This window comes from Poecilia reticulata, linkage group LG15, assembly GCF_000633615.1.
Source record: "Poecilia reticulata strain Guanapo linkage group LG15, Guppy_female_1.0+MT, whole genome shotgun sequence".
Lineage (NCBI taxonomy): Eukaryota > Metazoa > Chordata > Actinopteri > Cyprinodontiformes > Poeciliidae > Poecilia > Poecilia reticulata.
This window is the reverse complement of record NC_024345.1, coordinates 28,558,768-28,577,448: the sequence shown is the minus strand read 5'-3', so window position 1 is coordinate 28,577,448 and position 18,681 is coordinate 28,558,768. Positions and strand designations below refer to the sequence as shown.

The 18,681-nt window shown below is 39.4% G+C and overlaps 2 protein-coding genes and 1 long non-coding RNA gene across 7 annotated transcripts in view; 1 reads left to right on the top strand and 2 right to left on the bottom strand.

Moving 5' to 3' along the window:
- Window positions 1–1,664: 1,664 nt before the first annotated feature.
- On the bottom strand, window positions 1,665–5,009 carry calm2a (calmodulin 2a (phosphorylase kinase, delta)). The gene is made up of 6 exons (XM_008430397.2): window positions 4,891–5,009; window positions 3,581–3,611; window positions 2,641–2,784; window positions 2,447–2,553; window positions 1,991–2,126; window positions 1,665–1,905 (listed from the first exon to the last, which is right to left on the bottom strand). The coding sequence occupies exons 1-6, from the start codon at window positions 4,891–4,893 to the stop codon at window positions 1,877–1,879; spliced, it is 450 nt and encodes a 149-aa protein (XP_008428619.1). The 5' UTR covers window positions 4,894–5,009; the 3' UTR covers window positions 1,665–1,876.
- Window positions 5,010–12,906: 7,897 nt separating this feature from the next.
- Window positions 12,907–18,681, top strand: part of LOC103477333 (uncharacterized) — a 17,588-nt gene continuing 11,813 nt past the window's right edge. For all 3 annotated transcript variants that reach the window (XR_535627.2, XR_001777373.1, XR_001777374.1), the window contains exon 1: window positions 12,907–13,162. This is a non-coding gene — a long non-coding RNA (uncharacterized LOC103477333). The remainder of the gene's footprint in view (window positions 13,163–18,681) is intronic.
- The window catches only part of LOC103477334 (mucin-4), a 38,007-nt gene continuing 33,456 nt past the window's right edge, over window positions 14,131–18,681 (bottom strand). For all 3 annotated transcript variants that reach the window (XM_017309106.1, XM_017309103.1, XM_017309105.1), the window contains one exon: window positions 14,131–15,858. In XM_017309106.1, the coding sequence (XP_017164595.1) occupies window positions 15,717–15,858 (142 nt within the window). In that variant the 3' untranslated portion in view covers window positions 14,131–15,716. The remainder of the gene's footprint in view (window positions 15,859–18,681) is intronic.

The window sequence follows — 18,681 nt, the reverse complement described above, 5'->3', positions numbered from 1 at the left end:
CAGTGGCAATAGGGACAGGACGAGCAGCAGTGGCGGAATGGGCAGAGCGAGTGGCAGNAAGTGGCAGTGGCAATAGGGACAGGACGAGCAGCAGTGGCGGAATGGGCAGAGCGAGTGGCAGTGGCAGGACGAGCATCAGTGACCAAAGGGTTAAGACAAGCAGAAGTGGCAGGAGGGGCAGAACAAGTGGCAGTGGCAATAGGGACAGGACGAGCAGCAGTGGCAGGAGGAACCATCATATTTGCTGGCAACAAACAGTTTAGTGATGTCGTTTTAGCCAGGACAACACCTGCCATTGATGAAACACACAGCGAAGGTTGTTAGGTCACCAACCGCTGATACCCTGCTCAAAAATAACTCTGGGGAAGTTTTCTCCTCCTCTGAACAAACTTTCCTGTCCGGGAAAGTTTTTACTTTGGGTTGAGAGGGAAAATTGTTCTCAGACTGTGCTCTCTTCCTGGTTACAGTTTTGCGATGTTTTGTTCATCAAAGTAATATTTGGGGCTTCAGAGGAAACTTTCCTGGGAGGTAATAAATCAAATAGGCTATGCTAGCTGTGACAATGCGTGACAGCCCCGCCTCCTGGTTCTGATTGGTTGCTTCTAGATAGCGCCAGGAGAAGACAGAGCTTGGATTTTTCATACCAAACTGAAGACATGGTGAGTTTCAAATATGTAAAAAAAATCTATGCACACAAATTATTTTAGATACATAAAGCTGAATAAAAATAAGGCTGAAATAAAAAAAAACAGACAGAAGAGAGGTCTACAATAGAGCTTTATTTCATCAAACAACTTCAGTATCTCTGCAAGCTACTGTAACAAACTCAGAAGAAAAAAAAAGAAAGCCAACAGGAACAGCTCTATTTACATTGTTTTCTGATGTGCACTCCTCACCCGCACCTCAAACCGGGTCAACGGTCAAGATGGACATAAGGCGGCCATCTTTGACAGTACCAGGAGGAGCAGGGACTCGGCTGGCGGACTGATGACCACACCAGTTTGCACCAAGTGTACATCAGGTCCTAAAATTTCTAAACAAATCCAATTTGAGCTCAATACATTAAGAGGCATTGGCTGATGCTCCTAAGTGCTTTTTAGATCAACAGGGGAGGGTTTAAACATTTTATAAAAGAAAAAAAAATAAAGTAAAATCTTATAAATTGGAGTGTTCTGTCCTCATACAAAAACAGCAATTACAGGGTAAACAAACTCAATGTTTCATTTTTAAACCGCAAAAACAAGACAGGTTTCAAATATGGGTAGATTGTATTTTTTATTGGAAAACAAAAATATACAACTTGGAATGGATTGTTTGAGGCATGACCAGTGGCCATACATAAAGAAAAATAAAAGAAAGGAAAGTAAAAGTAGTGAGTAAAACATTAAAAAGCATGTTAAGATTAGTCATTTTCCAATATAGAACAGCAGATACAAAAGAGTTTGTACGAGTACCAAGGAGATACACCCGTGTCGTTTTTTTGCAGTAGTGCAATGCTGAGAGATTTCCTTATATACTTTGTCCATAGTCCATGCAGAGTTTAGACTCCTCTACATTGCTTCCATGCCAACAGTGTTGCCAAGCGACAACCAGGTGACAGGTTTCCAACGTCGCCAGGTATGGAGGGGCCCCGAGCTCACTTGACAGAAGATCCTAAGTTCTCCAGCTCCCAGACACCTCCAGGGGGCGCCATTCCGTCACTCCAAAACACCATGACAGCAAAAGAAAGGGACATGGGGACAAGAGCCTATGCAGTTTACATGCAGTTCCTTTGGACAGCAGTAGGGGGCAGGGACGAATGGGGGCTATTAAGATTTTACAGATAAATTACACAAAGAAAAAAAGGCAAATTTATATAGAAATCTGTACAAGGCCTTCACTTCGCCGTCATCATTTGTACGAACTCTGCGGGAGGAAGAGGAGAGTTGTAGCTCGTCATCCCGTTTCACTGGAAGACACTAAAAGGTTGATTGGGATTCTAACTACCAACCTTCATAGTTGACCTGACCGTCTCCATCGATGTCTGCTTCTCTGATCATCTCGTCCACTTCCTCGTCGGTTAGCTTCTCTCCCAGGTTCGTCATCACGTGGCGCAGCTCAGCAGCACTGATGTAGCCGTTTCCATCCTGGAAATCAGGTCAGGTAGAAACTTACTCTGTTTTGTTTTGTTTTTTTAATCAACTAGGCCTGTCACAATTAATCAAAACAAAAATCATTTCCATTTTCATGACTTATCGCTTCCCTTTATGCCAGGAACTGGATGATAAAAGACTTCAGTCTGGTCTCAACAAGCTTTTTTTTTTTTAAGGATAATTTTGCTAAGAGACTTCATAACTAATTTTGTTGTTGTTGTTTTATGTTGCATATTTAAAATGTCTTCCAGTTACAGAGTGAAATTAGGGTAAACTTGCATTATATTACATGAAAATGGGCTCCAAACACAAACCTTATCAAAGACACGGAATGCTTCTCGGATCTCCTCCTCGCTGTCTGTGTCCTTCATCTTCCTGGCCATCATGGTGAGGAATTCTGGGAAGTCTATCGTTCCGTTTCCTGATCCGCAGACAGAAAACAGAAGAGTTACGGGAACAGCTGATAAGAGTTGGAAACTTTGTTTTTAAGAAAAACAGCGATTGTCACCGTCTGCGTCGACTTCGTTGATCATGTCCTGCAGCTCGGCCTCCGTGGGGTTCTGGCCCAGAGAGCGCATGACGGTGCCCAGCTCTTTAGTGGTGATGGTGCCGTCTCCATCCTTGTCGAAGAGCGAGAAGGCCTCCTTGAACTCTGGTGACAGGAAAGGAAACACCTTGGGTGAGGGAATCCTTTCAGCAGCAGTGATTGTGAACGCTATGGGGTCAAGTCGTGAGCGGACCGTCCAGGCGGTGATGTTTACACCTCCAACTGGAGGAGTTTCTGGTTAAAACAACCACGAGACCCAGCATCAGGGTACCGCCAGGATGTCACCAACGGTACCGAGACATGAGGGACGAGAAACAATGACACACGTAAAGATGAGGCCAACGGGAAATAAAAGGCAGGAGTCAGAAACTATAAGCACAACAATAAAATCATGTTTACTGATAACAGAGCTTCAAAGTATTGCTGCTGGATACAACAACTAACACTGCAAAATTTTATGCAATCCATCCAATAGAGAAAGCGGATCACTAAAATTATAACCATGACTCAATGAATAAATGCAAGCAGAACATCCAAGTCCCAGGTCAGCATATCACACATACAATAAACCCTAAATGCTGCGTTCATAAAGGCCAACACACACGCCCAGGGTAAAGTACTCGGCATGTAAAGCCGAGTGACAACACCTCCTCCAGATTACATCATATACAACGCAGCAGCCATGAAAATGCAAAGTTCTCAGCAAGGGAGTCCTTGAGCAATCCACTGGCAGCAAGTAACAGCAGTTTCTTTCATTCCAGTTTTATGACCGGCACGCTGCCTTGTGGAATGCCTTAAAAGGTAAAAGTGTAAATCCACCGCACGAGACGACAAGTCCTTAATGGAGGCCGTTGTAGCCGGTTATGAGGAAGGAAGGGAGATCAATGAGGCCATGTCTTACCAGCAATTTGCTCTTCTGTAAGTTGGTCAGCCTAGAAAAACAGAAATGAAACCATTAACACAATCTCAACCAGGCTGAACCAGAAACACAAAACGCTTTTTTAGCTTCCAGGATCTGCAACTTCAGAGAAAATCTAAATTACTTAGATTAGTGAAGCCTTTATTATGCATTTAGAAACAAAACTAACAGTATTACTTTAAATGCCACAAGAGATGACCCAAATTATATTATGCAATAGCCAGCATGTCTAAATATGCAGTTTAAATGGAAGATTCCTGTATTTTTTGAAAAGGAGGCGGGTTTTTCTCCCATTTAAAACTTTTAATATGTTAAAAATGCATTTAAAACGCTTTTGGGGTAGTTGGACAGCACTAGGTTGGACCGATATCTGAATTATGCATTACCAACACAGGTAAAAATCACAACCAGACCAAATAATAAAAAGTTTAGTCAAGATGAACAAAGAGGCTGTTTCAATGCATTTATAGGACATTAATTAGCTCTTCCTCAACACTGATCACTAATCAATTTAGATTTTAATCAGGACCGATTAAATCTAGTTATTAGCTCTTAATTTAAGAGCCATGCAGAGTTAAACTGCAGTTCAACATTATAAAATCATAGTGATGCTAATAACATCCCATAAAGCTCTAAAGATGGTGGGTGTAGCTTGCTGCGCAGGCTGCTGTAACAAAAAAAAACCTGCTCAAAAGGGAAGCAGTTCCCCCCCTTCATTCTTTTCGATAATTATATAACAGGAAGCGGCACTAATGGGAAACGTTGCTCGGCACATTACCCCAGATGTTGGAGGCGCTTCCACCATTCATTCACGGCAGACAATAAACGGGTAATAATTTGGCGGTAAATGCTAGCTCGGAAGAGCTACGACTGGCTAGCAACCGTTATGTGCCGGCTGAGCCACAGATCTGCCTCAAACGACGAAATAAAATACTCAATTCATGTAAAAGGAGACGGAATATAAGCAGAAGTGCGGATGTTTTTTTTTTTTTTCTTAGTCATTAAATCGAACAATATGAGTGTTTGAGAGTTTAGACTTAAGCAGCATTGAGAAGCAAACAACGCCCATGATGCTCAAACATTGCAATCTTGCGTTTTAACCAACGGATCGGCTTATAAAAATAGTTACATTCAACTAATTATTTGACAGCACTGCACGCCTGTTATAAGGAAGATGCGTTAAAGTGAAAAATAAATACAGTAATAACGCTATGTTTCAGCTTAATAACGCTGTGTAAACGTTACATTAAGTGCTACAACCAAAATTAAATGCATTAAGTAATTGTTCTTACCATCTCAGCGTAGGTGCAGCAGCGACTTCACCACAAATTCCGCTTTAAAAAAAAACCCCTAAAAGAATCTCCGCAACCCGCTGTCACTAGAACCGAGCAGCCCTGCGAGCACACTGAGAGGGAGACTACTGGACTCGCCTTTAACCGGCTGTCCTAAACCCCTCCTTCTCTTCGGTATCACTCCGCCAACTTCCTCTATCTTCAGTTGCTCCATTATTAGAAAATCGCATTTTACAACGGCGTTTTATACACAGGTAAATGAAAATACACCTTAACTATAAAAGTACTGTTTCTGGAGAAGCGATTATGTAGATACCCGACGTCACCGCGCGTTTCAGCGATGCACTAAATATCAGCGCATGAATACTTTCTGCTACTAAGTGGTTAGGCACAAAACGTAGCGGAAAGAAATCGCGCTCTCTGATTGGTCCGTTTGTACCTGCAATGCGTCACTCCCATGGTCTGCGCTGCCGCTGCATCTAGTCCACAGACATCCAGTCAGTGCCATAGAGGCGCACCAGACAAGCTTGTTGCATAGTTTTCCAGCCTCAGGAAGATTTTCCTGTTTTTAGCCACCAGTAGCTTTCTTTTTCCACTTTTAATTGCCATCTATTTTAGCTTTCTAAATATATTTGCTATATTTGTATCGTGTTTGTGTTTATAATGTCTTTGTAAAGTTACTGACAGAGTTCAGAAAAAACTTTTTTAATCACTTCAAAACTTGTGTAGTGCCAGAGCTGTTTTTGATTGCTTGTGTTGTGCATTATTTTTTATGAGTAATTGCAACTTTTAACAGGGGTTGCAGCAGATTTCTGGGCCTAATTGTGCTGCTCCATGTGGATGGGATCTGATATCCAGAAGGATGCAGAAGGACATAAAGTTATTTTTAATCAAATACAAGGTGCAGAATATGTGGAAAGCTCATAGTTTAGACACAGATATGAAAACTGACTTTCCATCCAAAGTGGTTCTGCCAAAATCTGGAGCAAATTAAATTCCTGTTTTCTTTTACATTTGTTTTGGTGCTGCAGGGATTTATGTCAGTATATAAATTATGTAATTCCTGAGGTGGCGGCACAAAAGCCTAAATCTGTCACAAGGACCAGATAAGCTGTTGCATGTGCAAATGACTGTACCTGGAGGTGTGTGAATTCACCTTTAGACCCCTGAAAATACCCCAGAAACACTAAAATACAGGCAAAGTTTCATAATATACAACACTTAATCCACATATTTCTGTCAATCACATTGTAGAGGAGGAATTTTGGTCCAACGTTGACCATTTCAATTAGATCAGGACTTTGACTAGACTATTACGCTTTGATTTTTTTTTAAAAACCATTTAGCCTTAGAAAACCCACACTGGGTGGTTTGTGGTCCTTTGTGGACTGTAAAACAACCCCAGATCACAACCCCTCACCACTGTTTGACAGTTGGTATGAAGCGTTTGCTCTTATTTGACCAAAGTACGTTGGTGTTTTTATGGTCTAGTCAAATCCAAGTTGTCCTGCTGTTTGTCTTTAGATAAAAATTGTCCTTCTTCATGTCCAGCTTCTATGCACTACAAATCTGGAACAAACTTGAGTTTCTTTAAATCAGGGCTAAAACCAAACCTGTTTAGAGTTGCTGTAGACCAATAATCACTGGAATATTGGCCAACATGTTTGATGCGTATTGATAATTTGGCACTCGACAAAATGTTATGTTTGTTACTGGTTTCTCAACTGGTGACTGCATGATGTTTTTTTGACTTTATTTTAGTGTTTTTATGATGTAAGGCACTTTGAACCTCCTTGTTACTGAAATGTGTTATACAGATAAACTTGATTGAACCTTTCTAAGAAATTCAAACATGTTCACGTCATTTAATATTTCTCTGACTGTTCCACAATCTGAGTTTGGGCTGAATTTGCATGCTTCCCTCTTGGTTCTAGTCTTTCAAACAGGTGAAAATTGTCTTATGTCCTTTCCCATATTGATGTTCCCAATTGGTTCATTTTGATATCGTATTAACTCAACCAATCAAGTTTATTTGATTGCCTTGCATTTTAATAACAAAGTAGTTCAAACATCATAAAAGCCCAAACATACAAAGTTCTAGAAGACGTCACACAATAAACCAATTAGCAGGACATTTGTCAAGTGTCAACATCAAATATATTGGTCAATGTTTCATTAATTATGGTTCAAAAGTAACTCTAAACAAGTGCGTTTTTAGTCTATATTGAAAGGAACTCAGCGTTTCAGCTGTTTTGCAGTTTTCTGGAAGTTTGTTCCAGATTTGTGGTGCATAGAAGCTAAACTCAAATCTGCATGTTCTTGAAAACCAAACTTCAGTCATTTAGTTCCCCCATTCAACCAAATAAAAACAGAAACTTTGTTTTCAAAGATTTAAATATTTTTAGATCCTGGTTTTTAAAAAAACTTGTTACGTCTTTGAATTTGGAAGACGGTGTTTTACCATCAAGGTCAATAGAAACTGGTCCAAAGGGAAACCTATGAGTCATTACATAATTGTCAATAAAACCCCAACCCAATATGTATGATGTAACATCCAGTACAGCATTTATTACGCTGTAGTATTTGTATTATTAATGTTGGGTGTAATTTTGATGCCAATGTAATAATTTATTCTTGCATTGATTCGTGTACATCTCTGCTGACTCTATTTCCTCCTTATCAGCTCTGTGAATATTAGCTGTCCCACATCATACATGCTTATCAGGCGGCGCCGAGCCCACACCACATTTACAATCACCAGCTTTAATTTCTGTGCCGCAGGGTTCAAAGGTCGCTTTAGCTTAGCAGAGGCAAGGTTGAGGTTACTTCCTGGATTTCCACTTTTCATTTCCTTTTCTTCTAACCAGTGTCAATTCACTAAAAAAATATATTATCTGAAGGCAGAAATTTATAATAAAATCAAACCAGCCACATTCAGATGTGTTCCAATTCAATCCCAGTTATTATGAAATGCAGTCAAACTCAAAATATAAATAGTAACACAACATTTTACCAAATGTTCTTGGTTTAGTTTCTAGTGCAAATATTTTAGTACACTTGAAATAAGACAAAAGTTTACTTACAAGTAACTTTTCAGCAATATATAGGAGCTTATTAACAGTCAACAATTCATTTATATTGATGAGAAATTACTAGTTCCATTGGCAGATTTTTTCACCCATAATAAGACATTTTTCCCTTGTTATAAGGGAAATAATCTGCTTTTTTAAATCAATATTAAGGAATTATTGACTTAAAACAAACTCCTTTATCTTGCTAAAAAGTTATCTAGTTGTAATAAACTTTGTTTAAAGAGGACAATGTACAACTCAAGCATAAATATCATCATTTGATGCGTTACACCAGATTATAGCATAAACTAATTCACCTCTGCAATCCCCAATTTATAAATTAGTTTTGTCTTATTTCAAGTGTACTGTAATAGACCTAATTTACTTGGTAAACGTTTGTGTTTTTGCAGTGTAAGTAAGCCGAAACGCCAGCATCGAGTAACTTAACTTCCCAGCAATTCCTCCTTCTTAGCAAGCACTTGGCAACAGTGGGAAGCAATAATTCCCATAACTGGCATTGTTTCCTTCTCAGGAAATTCAAAGGTTAGGTAATTTTCTGCAGCCTGGAACAGAATATGGATGTTGTGATGCTAATCCAACTATTTCAGATGGAAATAAAGAAGATTACAAGCAAAAGCAAATCAAAAACGTAAATGTTTGTGTTTGCCTGGGAAGGTTAAGTCCTGGTGACAAATATGAGAAGACGTTTTCCTGTGTAACTGAAATACAGAGTCAGCGTTACTAATGAATGAGGGGTTTGTAATGCACCTGCCTGGTGACGGGATCGGTTTTCACGGGAGACAATGGCTGCTGCCTGTTTTCCTGAGCATGTCAGGCTAGAAGTGAAAAGACCTTTGCATTGTTTCAGAGCGCACATGGAGTCCTAGCCCTGCATGTGTTTGCTTTCCAGGGCGTGTTTGATTGATCTGAGGGGGAGGAGCTGTGCTCATCCACATAAAAATAGGTATTGAACACGTCATTGCTTTTTCCAGTAAATATGCTTCTAATCAGGGTGGTGAGATGAACCAAGGTAATCCCTGCTGAGGAAGGAATCAAAACAATTTGCTCTGTAAATGTAAAGTCTGTAGTAAAGTGTAATGTCAGTGAAGAAAACATAAATATTCGCTACAACAGATTAATAACACAGATTGTTATTAATCTGTGATTAATAACAATGTCATTAATCACAGATTTACTACATATTTGTTTTTAAACAATATTGAGTATTGATTTAGAAGACAAAAAACAGCATTATTGCAACATAAACCAATCATTAACAGGTGTTTCTCTCAAACCTTCTGACAGAGAAGTCAAGAAATTCTTCCCCTGCAGATACCTGGAATAGTTTATTCCATGAAAACGCAGAGTCATCGCAGTCGAGCCAACACAATGGCACTCATTGCACAAGACTCCACTGCTGAAGGAAAAGCATGTTAGAACATGTTTAAAGCCCTGGAGGAAAAGAATATCTGGATGAACCAATTAAATACCGAGAGAATATAGTTAGGTTATACAAGCGTGGGATAAAAATTGCACTGCACACTAACCACAAAACAATATACCAACAGTGAAGTTTGGTGGTGGAAGCATCATGCTGCTACAACTGGTGGATGGATGGATGGATGGATGGATGGATGGATGGATGGATGGATGGATGGATGGATGGATGGATGGATGGATGGATGGATGGATGGATGGATGGATGGATAATCTCAAAGAAAGCCAAGGAAAATCTCTTTTTTATTCAGATAAAGGCAAATCTAGTCTCCGAGTTTCACTCTCCAGCAACATTTTGGATGCCTTCCTGCTCCAACACACCTGAACTAAAAGGCTGATTTACCTCCTTGGCTTGTTAGCAAGTTCTGCAAAGACCTGGTCATTAACCATTCATCTGGCTCAGGTGTGTTGGGGCAGGGATGCATCCAGAAGTTGCAGGACAGTGGCAGAGTCTTAGCCCAGGCAGTCAGACAGCTTGAATCCAGCTACAGTGAGAACAGCTGAGAATAAAAGTGGATAAAAAATTCCCAAAATCCTTAGAGATTTGAAAACATTGTTTTCAAACTGACCGATTAGATGTAATGGGTGTCTTCAGGTTTCCTTCATATAAAATGTACATAGCTTTCATGTGACTTCACACTTCCGTGAACTTTCTAACCGACAGCCATCTTAGCAGGCAGTTGCTATGGAGTTGCTATGACAACAATGAACAAGCCACAAGCTTATAACTAAATCTTGCCTTGTTCTTACATAACTTATAAACAATATAAGTACATCACAACTATTACTTGATCACAATTTCTGAGTCCTCTTCCCACCTCTATGTAATACTAGGATAAATTAGTGGTATTTGCTGTAGTACTTACTGCCGAATTAGCACAATTACCTTAGCTAATGTAGCTTTAATCTGCTAGCTAAAAATGGACAGCTTACGTACGTGTTTGTTGCTACACGTACTTACTTTGCCAATCACCAGACACGTGCTATTCACGTAAATAGTTTACAAACCCGTTTAAACATTGGATTGGATGCGTACATGGATTTCAGGTGAAGCTCCTTCATGTTGTAATATTCATATTCACTAGGTAGTGAATTATATCGTAGTATGCGATCGGAGGCTGCTTTTCTGACGTATTTTCCTTCTCTGTCTCTTGCAGCAGCCATTTTGTTTATGTATCTTTCTCTCGCACATTGGTCAAGAGTTTCTACATATTTTATTTTTGTTGGTCTCGAAGCCATGGGACCGCTATCACTTCCGGTGTTCGGACTTACGTGGACTATGAACTGAACAAACTTCCGTAAACATGTACAATAGTCATTCCCTGTGGCGTTCCACTTTATTTCACAACTGAATGTTTGTGCTTATGCGCAGATTAGGTTGTGTACAGCACGAAAACAAAGTGTTTTAATACTTATTTCCTGACTCAGCCTCTGACCAGATAATGACAGGAGTTCAGAACAAGCAGCATTACTTCCTGGCCAATGAAAAAATTTTATGACCTGCAGCAAATCGTACCCAGTCAGCAGGATGGCTTTTTTTTACAGCGTGCAGTAAGACCATTAGCCACACAGAGTCCGACAGCAGGATGTGGCTGGCCTACCTGTCCCTGAGAAAATAACTTGAATTCCAAAATTAAGAAAAGATTAATGGCTTTAAATCAGAAAAGAGGATTTTCGTCTGCTGCAGTTCCCAGCCCCTTCCAATCATGTTATGACGAAATGGATATACTGCTGAGCATTCCTTTCTAACAAATGTGTTTCTGTTTGCTGGGTCTGCCAGAAAGTCATCAAGTGTTGCTAAACCTGCACGTGTCTCTATTGTTTCTGTCTGAAAAAACAAACAGTCCCTGCTGTTGCTCTTTGCGTTCCCTCTTTTCACTTCTCTCTCTCTCTTCCCGTCGCTCTCTCCAACCATCCAACGCTGTCCTGCTCTCCCTTCCCCTCATTGGCTTTCCTCCAGCTTGTCTGCTGCAGTCAGAGAGGAGCAGGAGTTCAAACACTGCAGCCTTCAGCTGCTTCTAGGAAGCTTCCAGAAATCTGATGGTGATTTCATCCTCGCTGAACACCAAAGGACTCACGGGTGTCACCAGAAACGTTCTCGTTTACACAAACACTCCTTAAAGTCGCAGTATGTAACTTTTACAAAAACAGATTTGTAGAGATTGTAATTATGTCGAATGAGACAGATGATATGTGGAACATTCGAGCTCCCAATGCTAACTAGAAACAACCGACCAGAGCCAGTAGGCGGGTCTTAGCGCTGTCAATCAGGTCTGTTCCTGCAAGACTGATGACGCATGATCTGTCTGCTATGATACAGCTTCACTCTGTCAACAGAGCCTGTCCTGAATGCTAAGGCTAGTTAGGTAGCATGTCCACCAATGATGGCGGATGTTTAGCTTGTAAGCCTGCTGCTAAATGTGCTAACGGTGGAGAAACAACTCACCTCACAAAAAAAAACACAAAATCTCACTAAGAATTTTTGGACCAGTGTCTAGTGCAAATATCTCGGTACATTTGATATAAGACAAAACTAACTTACAAGGAAGCTTGTTTTAAGTCAATAATTTCTAAATATTGATGAAAAAGTATTAGTTCAACTGGCAAATTATTTCACTTACAACATGAATAAATGTGGTGTTAAATGTGAAATAAACTCGCAATGAAACTAGGACTTTTTTTATTAATAGTAAGGAATTACTGACTTAAAACGAGCTACTTGCTGAAAAGTTACTTCTAAGTTAGTTTTGTCTTTTTCCAAGTGTACTAAGATATTTGTACTAGAAACTAGATCATAATTACTGGATAAGATTTTGTGTTTTTGCAGTGCATTACAGTAAAAACACATTTCTCTGCTGTCATCGGTTGCCATGTTAACTAGCTTTAGCCTTCAGGACAAGATGCTGTATTGTAATGGATCAGTCGCACACAGGCATGATTGACATCACTAAGACCCTCCTCCTGGCTCTGATTGGTTGTTTCTAGTTGGCACTGGGAGAAGGCAGAGTAGCTCGATTTCCTCCAGATAATCTGTTTGTTGTTTCTCCACCATTAGCTCATCTCACAATGTTGATTGACAGCGCTAAGACCCTCCTCCTGGCTCTGATTGGTTGTTTTTTGGTTGAGAGCTGTGCTTTTTTTCAGATGTCAATAGCAGCACAAATTAACTGTATCTGTCATGTCATGGTGACGGTTTTAACCATTTTCTAAAGATAGCATTTTTTTTGTATAAAAGCTACAAGCTGCAGCTTTAACTACAGCAACAGAAATAGAGGATGGGTCGCGCTACTTGTGTGCAAAATGCACAATTTAGTAAGCAACAGTAAAGAAAAGATAGATCCAGCTCTCCAGTCCTTGACCTCAGCCGGAGCGTCCGTCTCTGCAGAGGCAGGGACCTGCAGGGCCGCCGCGCTGCCCGCGCCCCTCTCGGATGATCTCATTCTGCAGGGGTCAGCAGGCTCGCCGCATGCTGTGGCCACTTCAGATCAAGGCTGCAGAGAGCAGGTGCCTCGTTAGATGTGTGCGCTTGCTCGTGGGGCCGGAGGCTGCGCGAGTGCTGCGTCTCTGCTGAAACCCCACTCATAAACAAGTCTAATTGATCTTCCTCAAGAGAGCGACTCAGCGGGGACACCTGCTGACCAGACAAGGAACTGCAGGGAGCTGGAGCAGACCTGAAGAGTGGTGCTGAGGATTAAAAAATTATGGTAACTACTAATACTTTCTCAGTTCAAACAAAATGTGTACATCACAAGCAGTTTATCATCTGCAGCTGTTGTCACAAATAAGTCTTGCCGAGCATTTTAAATCGAATATTCTGATCAGACTGTCAGCTAGTAATCTGTTCTTGCTAACCTTAGCTAACCGTTAGCTAGCAACCTAGCTAACGGTTGCTAGCTAACAACAAGAAAAACAATTCAGGTTTTTCTTCGGATAAAATGTATAGTAAATCTAGTAAAATATTGTGTCCACAAGAGTAAATAGAGTGAAAAAATCTCCCTCATTCAATGATTTTAAAGAAATTGACTTAAAAACGTGATGCCTTAAAGACAATAACTCTTCTTCAGAAACTTAACTTTATCTCATTAGCAGATTCATGTTATACTTTAAAAAATTTTTTAGCTGTAACAGACCATTATAAGTATTTGAATGTATTTTGGCACTTAATTAATAGAATTTTTGTACAGACTGAAAGGTGCCCATTATCTATACATTTATTTAACTTTTTTTTTTTTTTTACTTTATCTTACTTTTTGGATTGCAAGTTTGTGGTTATTTTATATTATTGCATTCTGATATTCCTCACTATGTTGAAGATCTTCTATGTAATGTTATTTCTTCAAAATAAAAAAACTAACCATTAGCTACGCCTAGCTCGGTTTAGGTTAGCTAACATAGCCAACGGTTAGCGCCTGTCACGATCTGTACCATCATCTAATAAGCGCATGTGCTAAAGAAATACTTCCAGAGAAAGTATTTTTTATTTCTTTTCTAAGTTACTGTAAAAATATTATTGTGATTTAAAGAGAATCACGGATTGTGCTTCCGGAACAGATTGTGAAGTGGCCGTTAGCTAGGTTAGCTATCAGAATCTGGCCTACCTAACGGTTAGGTTAGCTAACCATAGCTTATCTTGAGTGAGAGAAGACTACATTAATCAAGCATGGCAGGTTTCAGGTCAAGTAACGTTTATTTGTAGAGCGTATTTAAGCAACAAGGCAGTTTAAAGTTGCTTTACACCATAAAAACAGTACATGAAACAAGCAACGTTATGTTTTGTTATGCCATCATGAAAGTCATCTAGCAAATATACCAAATATGTTGATGGATTTTGGAGTTAAAGTAAATTCTATATAACTAGGATTTTACGATTAGATTGTTTTTTCTTTGGCTAGAAATACTCTATACCACAGATCTTTATCTCCAGTTCTTACTTACATTAAAGTACAGTGGAGAATCTGTGATGCTGTGGGACTGTTTTATCTTCCTAAGAAATGTTATGATGAATTGTTTTTGTAATTACCAAGATGTTTTCAATATAAAAACAACCAGGAAAAGATAAAAGTGGGTTTTTCATGGGTCTTTCAGCAAAAATGTCCAGGACATCAAATCCACACTGAAACAATTCATCACCTGAGACGAAATCAACGTTTTTCCACGATCATCTCACGTCTGAAACCTAGCAAAACAAAAACAAAACAACAAAAGTGGCGTCAACTGAAGAGGAGATGTACAAACTGTTGATGCCAGATAATTGATCGGCTTTTTATTACATTTTTAGTTTGAGATTATACTACTGCAATAAAAGATTAATTTATTTTAAGACTTTTTACACATTTTTACAAGGAGGATATCAATAATTATGAAGGTCACTGTAGTGGTATGCATAATTCATGCATAAACTAAGAATACCTTCACATTAGTGTGCAAGTTTTGCGTGAAATAAATAAACTAGTTTTCTGTTTAATAGGCCTCGTAACACCTTGGATTTAAATATCTTTGAGTTCTTCATTTTTATTACTTTTATATTTAATGTGAACAAACTTATTTACGTTTGCCTTGATGTTTAAAGATTATTAATTAAGGCTGAAAGGATAAAAGCATAAGCTCTTTGCTGCTCATCAGCCTCCAGGAAGAAACGTTTCTCCCAGCATTAATATTGAATTAATTTCCAGCATCAATTCAACGCTGCATCAGCAGTTTGTTCTTGAAATGATTTCCACAGTTACATTTTCTTGAATGGGACATTTTTTTATTAATATTTTACAATATATTTACATGTTTTTTTTACTTGCAGTGCAGCTTCCAGCTAACACTCTGATATGGAAAATGAACTAGGATGCAATTTAGCTACAAACAATAACTCAAGAGTTTGAAACTCAACTTTGCGTGAACGGTTTCCAGAAAACGGTAGCACCTTTTTATGGACTGGTGTATTGGAATAATGATCCCCGTAGATTAAAATCCTATGTGAATCTGACACCTGATACTCTGACAAATGCTACTGCTGGCTAGCCACTAACTGGAAGATAAAGAGCCCTGCAGTGTTTTACTTTTAATCAACACTTCCTGCCAAGACATCGGCGGCTTCTGCTGGGTCAGACAAATTGAAAACCGTTGATCAGAAAATGAAAAATAATTCAGCTTTGCAGATTCAACTGGGTGTTCAAGTAAATATAAATAACATTCACCCCCAGCGTTATTATCTGGTACTATGTCAGGGAAAGTGCTTGTGTCGCCGTTATTAAGCCGCGGGTGTCGCTATCTGGGCCGCTGCCGGGGCGTGACGTTGTCTAAGATCCGAGGGCTGCAGTGGCTCATGTACTGCAGGGCCGGGTCGGCGTAGTTGAAGGGTGGGGGGTTGTGCAGCTGCTGGATGTGGTCTGGCATCAGGTGGGGGAGGCTGCAAGACAGCAGGAACCAGGAGTAAAACAAAGATTTCTAAACCTTTTCCACCTTTAATGTGGCACGAATCCCGGGCAATTTAGCTAAATTACAAACAGTGGAAGATGTAAAAACAAAAAAAAACTACAATAATCTAGTTTAACAAGTATAATTATATGTGGAAAATAATGTTTTGAAGCATCTTTATATTAAATTTTAGCTTAAAAGCTGCAGTAACTTTTATAAAAAATATTTTTTGTTGAGACAATGTTATCACAGTTTGCAGCTCTCTTGTCTTCTCCCAGTGCTAACTAGAAACAACCAATCAGAGTCAAGAGGCGGGTCTTAGCGCTGTCAATCACCCCTGATTGTGGCACTGCCCATCCCCTCCTGCTATCTGCTAAGCTACAGCTAATTCACCACAACATACTCTTTCACAAATGCTAAAGCTAGTTAGCTTGATCACTGATGATGGTGGATAAACAGTTTTCCTGTAATGGTGAGTTGTTTCTCCGCCATTAGCACATTTAGCAGCGAGTACACAAGGTTGATTGACAGTTGTTTTCTGTGCATGTCTTCAGACAGCTCAGAGAGGAGGTGGAGGAGACGGCAGTCTGATCACAGTTTTAACAAATATGGAAACAAGCACAGTTTTGTAAAAGTTACGTACTGCAGCTTTAAGTCTTTTTGCCACATGTTGCCTCAGGTAAATCTATTTACTCCAGTTTGCAAAATATTTCTAAATGTCTTGTCCACTGCCCTCTTCAGGTGACCGAAGTGTTAAGGTGTTGTTCTGCTTTTTTTTGTACCCTTTTTCTGACTGATACTATTGAACAGTTTCTGTGTTCAGCTGAAGGATCCAAGGGTCTAAATGGCAGGAAAATCCTAAAAGGAGCTCCATCTTTTGTTTCTGGTGATTCAGATTAACTACAACTGATGCAACTGCAGAAGAATGAAACCTGGAACTGGATCAGAATCATCTTTATACAAGCTTTACTTTAACTTTATGCACTTTGTTTTTGTTTTGTTTTTTATCCTGACCTGACTGTGATGAGTTGGTTGAATTGCGCAGGGAAAAAAATAATCATTTTAAAATCATTTATCATGGTGTAATTTCCTTTAAATCACATAAACACAGAATGTTATTCACCTTTCTGTGAGCTGCAGAGTTCAGGAATAATATCTGCAATTTGGGCTAAAAAGGTTTTGTTTGTATCGTGGTCGTCCGTCTACTCCTTTGAATAATAAGTCTTATATTTCCATGTGGTTTGAATGGCCTGGTGGTGTTTATTGCCGTTTCTCATACAACAGATAATATTATCATGATGGTTTATGGAAATGTTCGAATGAGCAACAGTGACTCATGCACATTCATGCCTCTTCTAGCCCAGATACCCAGAGAGTTGAAAGATCCTGAGATCTGGGGCTAAAGCTGATTAAAAACATGGAGCTCACATCTGAATGCTTCTTATTTGATGCAGTTAAAACGCATTATTACCGCTGCTCTCTGCGTAAATATGAGCAGAATGTCCCTCTGGATAACGAGGCGCAGTCAGTCTGCTGCTTAATCATCCCACGATAAACTAAAAACAAAGACAACGCAACTTGTGAAATGACTTTGCAGAGGCATCATCGGATTCTTTGCTCTTTAGTCACGGCTTTCTCAGAAAATGTGAGTGGACCCTAGTTGTTGTTTTTTTAAACAGAATTAGTGGGTTTTATTTTCCTGCCTGCTCATCTAAGGTGATCCGACAACGCTGCCGCAGACGGCATTGTTGGACCTGGAGTGTGTTTGAGTGAAAGCGGAAAAAGGAGGCCAGTCGTCGGGGGGATTAGGCGTCTCTGCGGCCCACTAGCACCTGGTCCAGATGCCGCACATCTGCACACATTCAGCAGCACTTTGCTGCTAAGGACACGTTACAAAACACAACGGAAAAAACACAAGAGGCTTTAAACTGAAGGAGGCAAAATACTCGTAATAAGCACAACCTCTGCTTATTAACAGACAATTTGTGTCCAATTATACGTAAAAGTTCACTTATACATTAAGATTTCAATTAAAACCTACAACAACTTGAGATAGGCATCTATAAACAAAATAAAATAAATTATGTTAAAATAAATGTAGATTAGATTAATTAAACTAAAGCAACGTGAGATAAAAGGCTATGCTGATAAGTAACAACAGAGGTTAATAAAACTAACATCAAGCTTTGTTTAAGTTAGTTTAGCCAATATAGAGCAAACTAAACTAAACCAAACAAACCAAATGAAAGAAAAGCTAAGCTAAGCTAAGCTAAGCTTGAAACAGACTCTAAGAAAAACACGAGAGGTTTGGGAAATTTAAGTCCAGATAAAATAATTAAACAAAGTGCAGTTTAATTAAACTAACTGTGAAATAATTAACTCATAACCAAAGAAAACCAATGAAATATTTTCTCCAGGCGACTGTCACAAACTACACTTAGCTACTTAGCTTAGCTAAACTTAAAATCAACAGAAATAATCAGGCTAATAGGTGACAGAAAGTCCAGCTGAGATCAAATAAAAAGCAGCTTTAACTAAAAACCAGAGCAACTAGATGAAAGAAGAGACTCGAATAAAATCAGATAAGAAACTGAGACGTCAAAATAAGCTACATCATGCTAAGCTAAAGCTAAGCTAAACATTTCAACTAAGCTAAAATAGGTAAATTATACTGATTTTGCTATTTTATTTGGCTCGGAAGAAAACAGTTTGTCTGTTCGTCCATCCATCCATCCATCCATCCATCCATCCCTCCGTCCGTCAATCATCTGTCCGTCCGTCCGTCCATCCATCCATCCATCCATCCATCCATCCA

What these genes read in the sequence shown, in the direction of transcription:
- calm2a (XM_008430397.2), bottom strand. An exon ending in TACAGAAGAGCAAATTGCTG is followed by an intron (nt 2,785 to 3,580) that starts GTAAGACATGGC and finishes TCCTGTCACCAG; the next exon opens with AGTTCAAGGAGGCCTTCTCG. An exon ending in CGGTCAGGTCAACTATGAAG is followed by an intron (nt 1,906 to 1,990) that starts GTTGGTAGTTAG and finishes TTCCTCCCGCAG; the next exon opens with AGTTCGTACAAATGATGACG.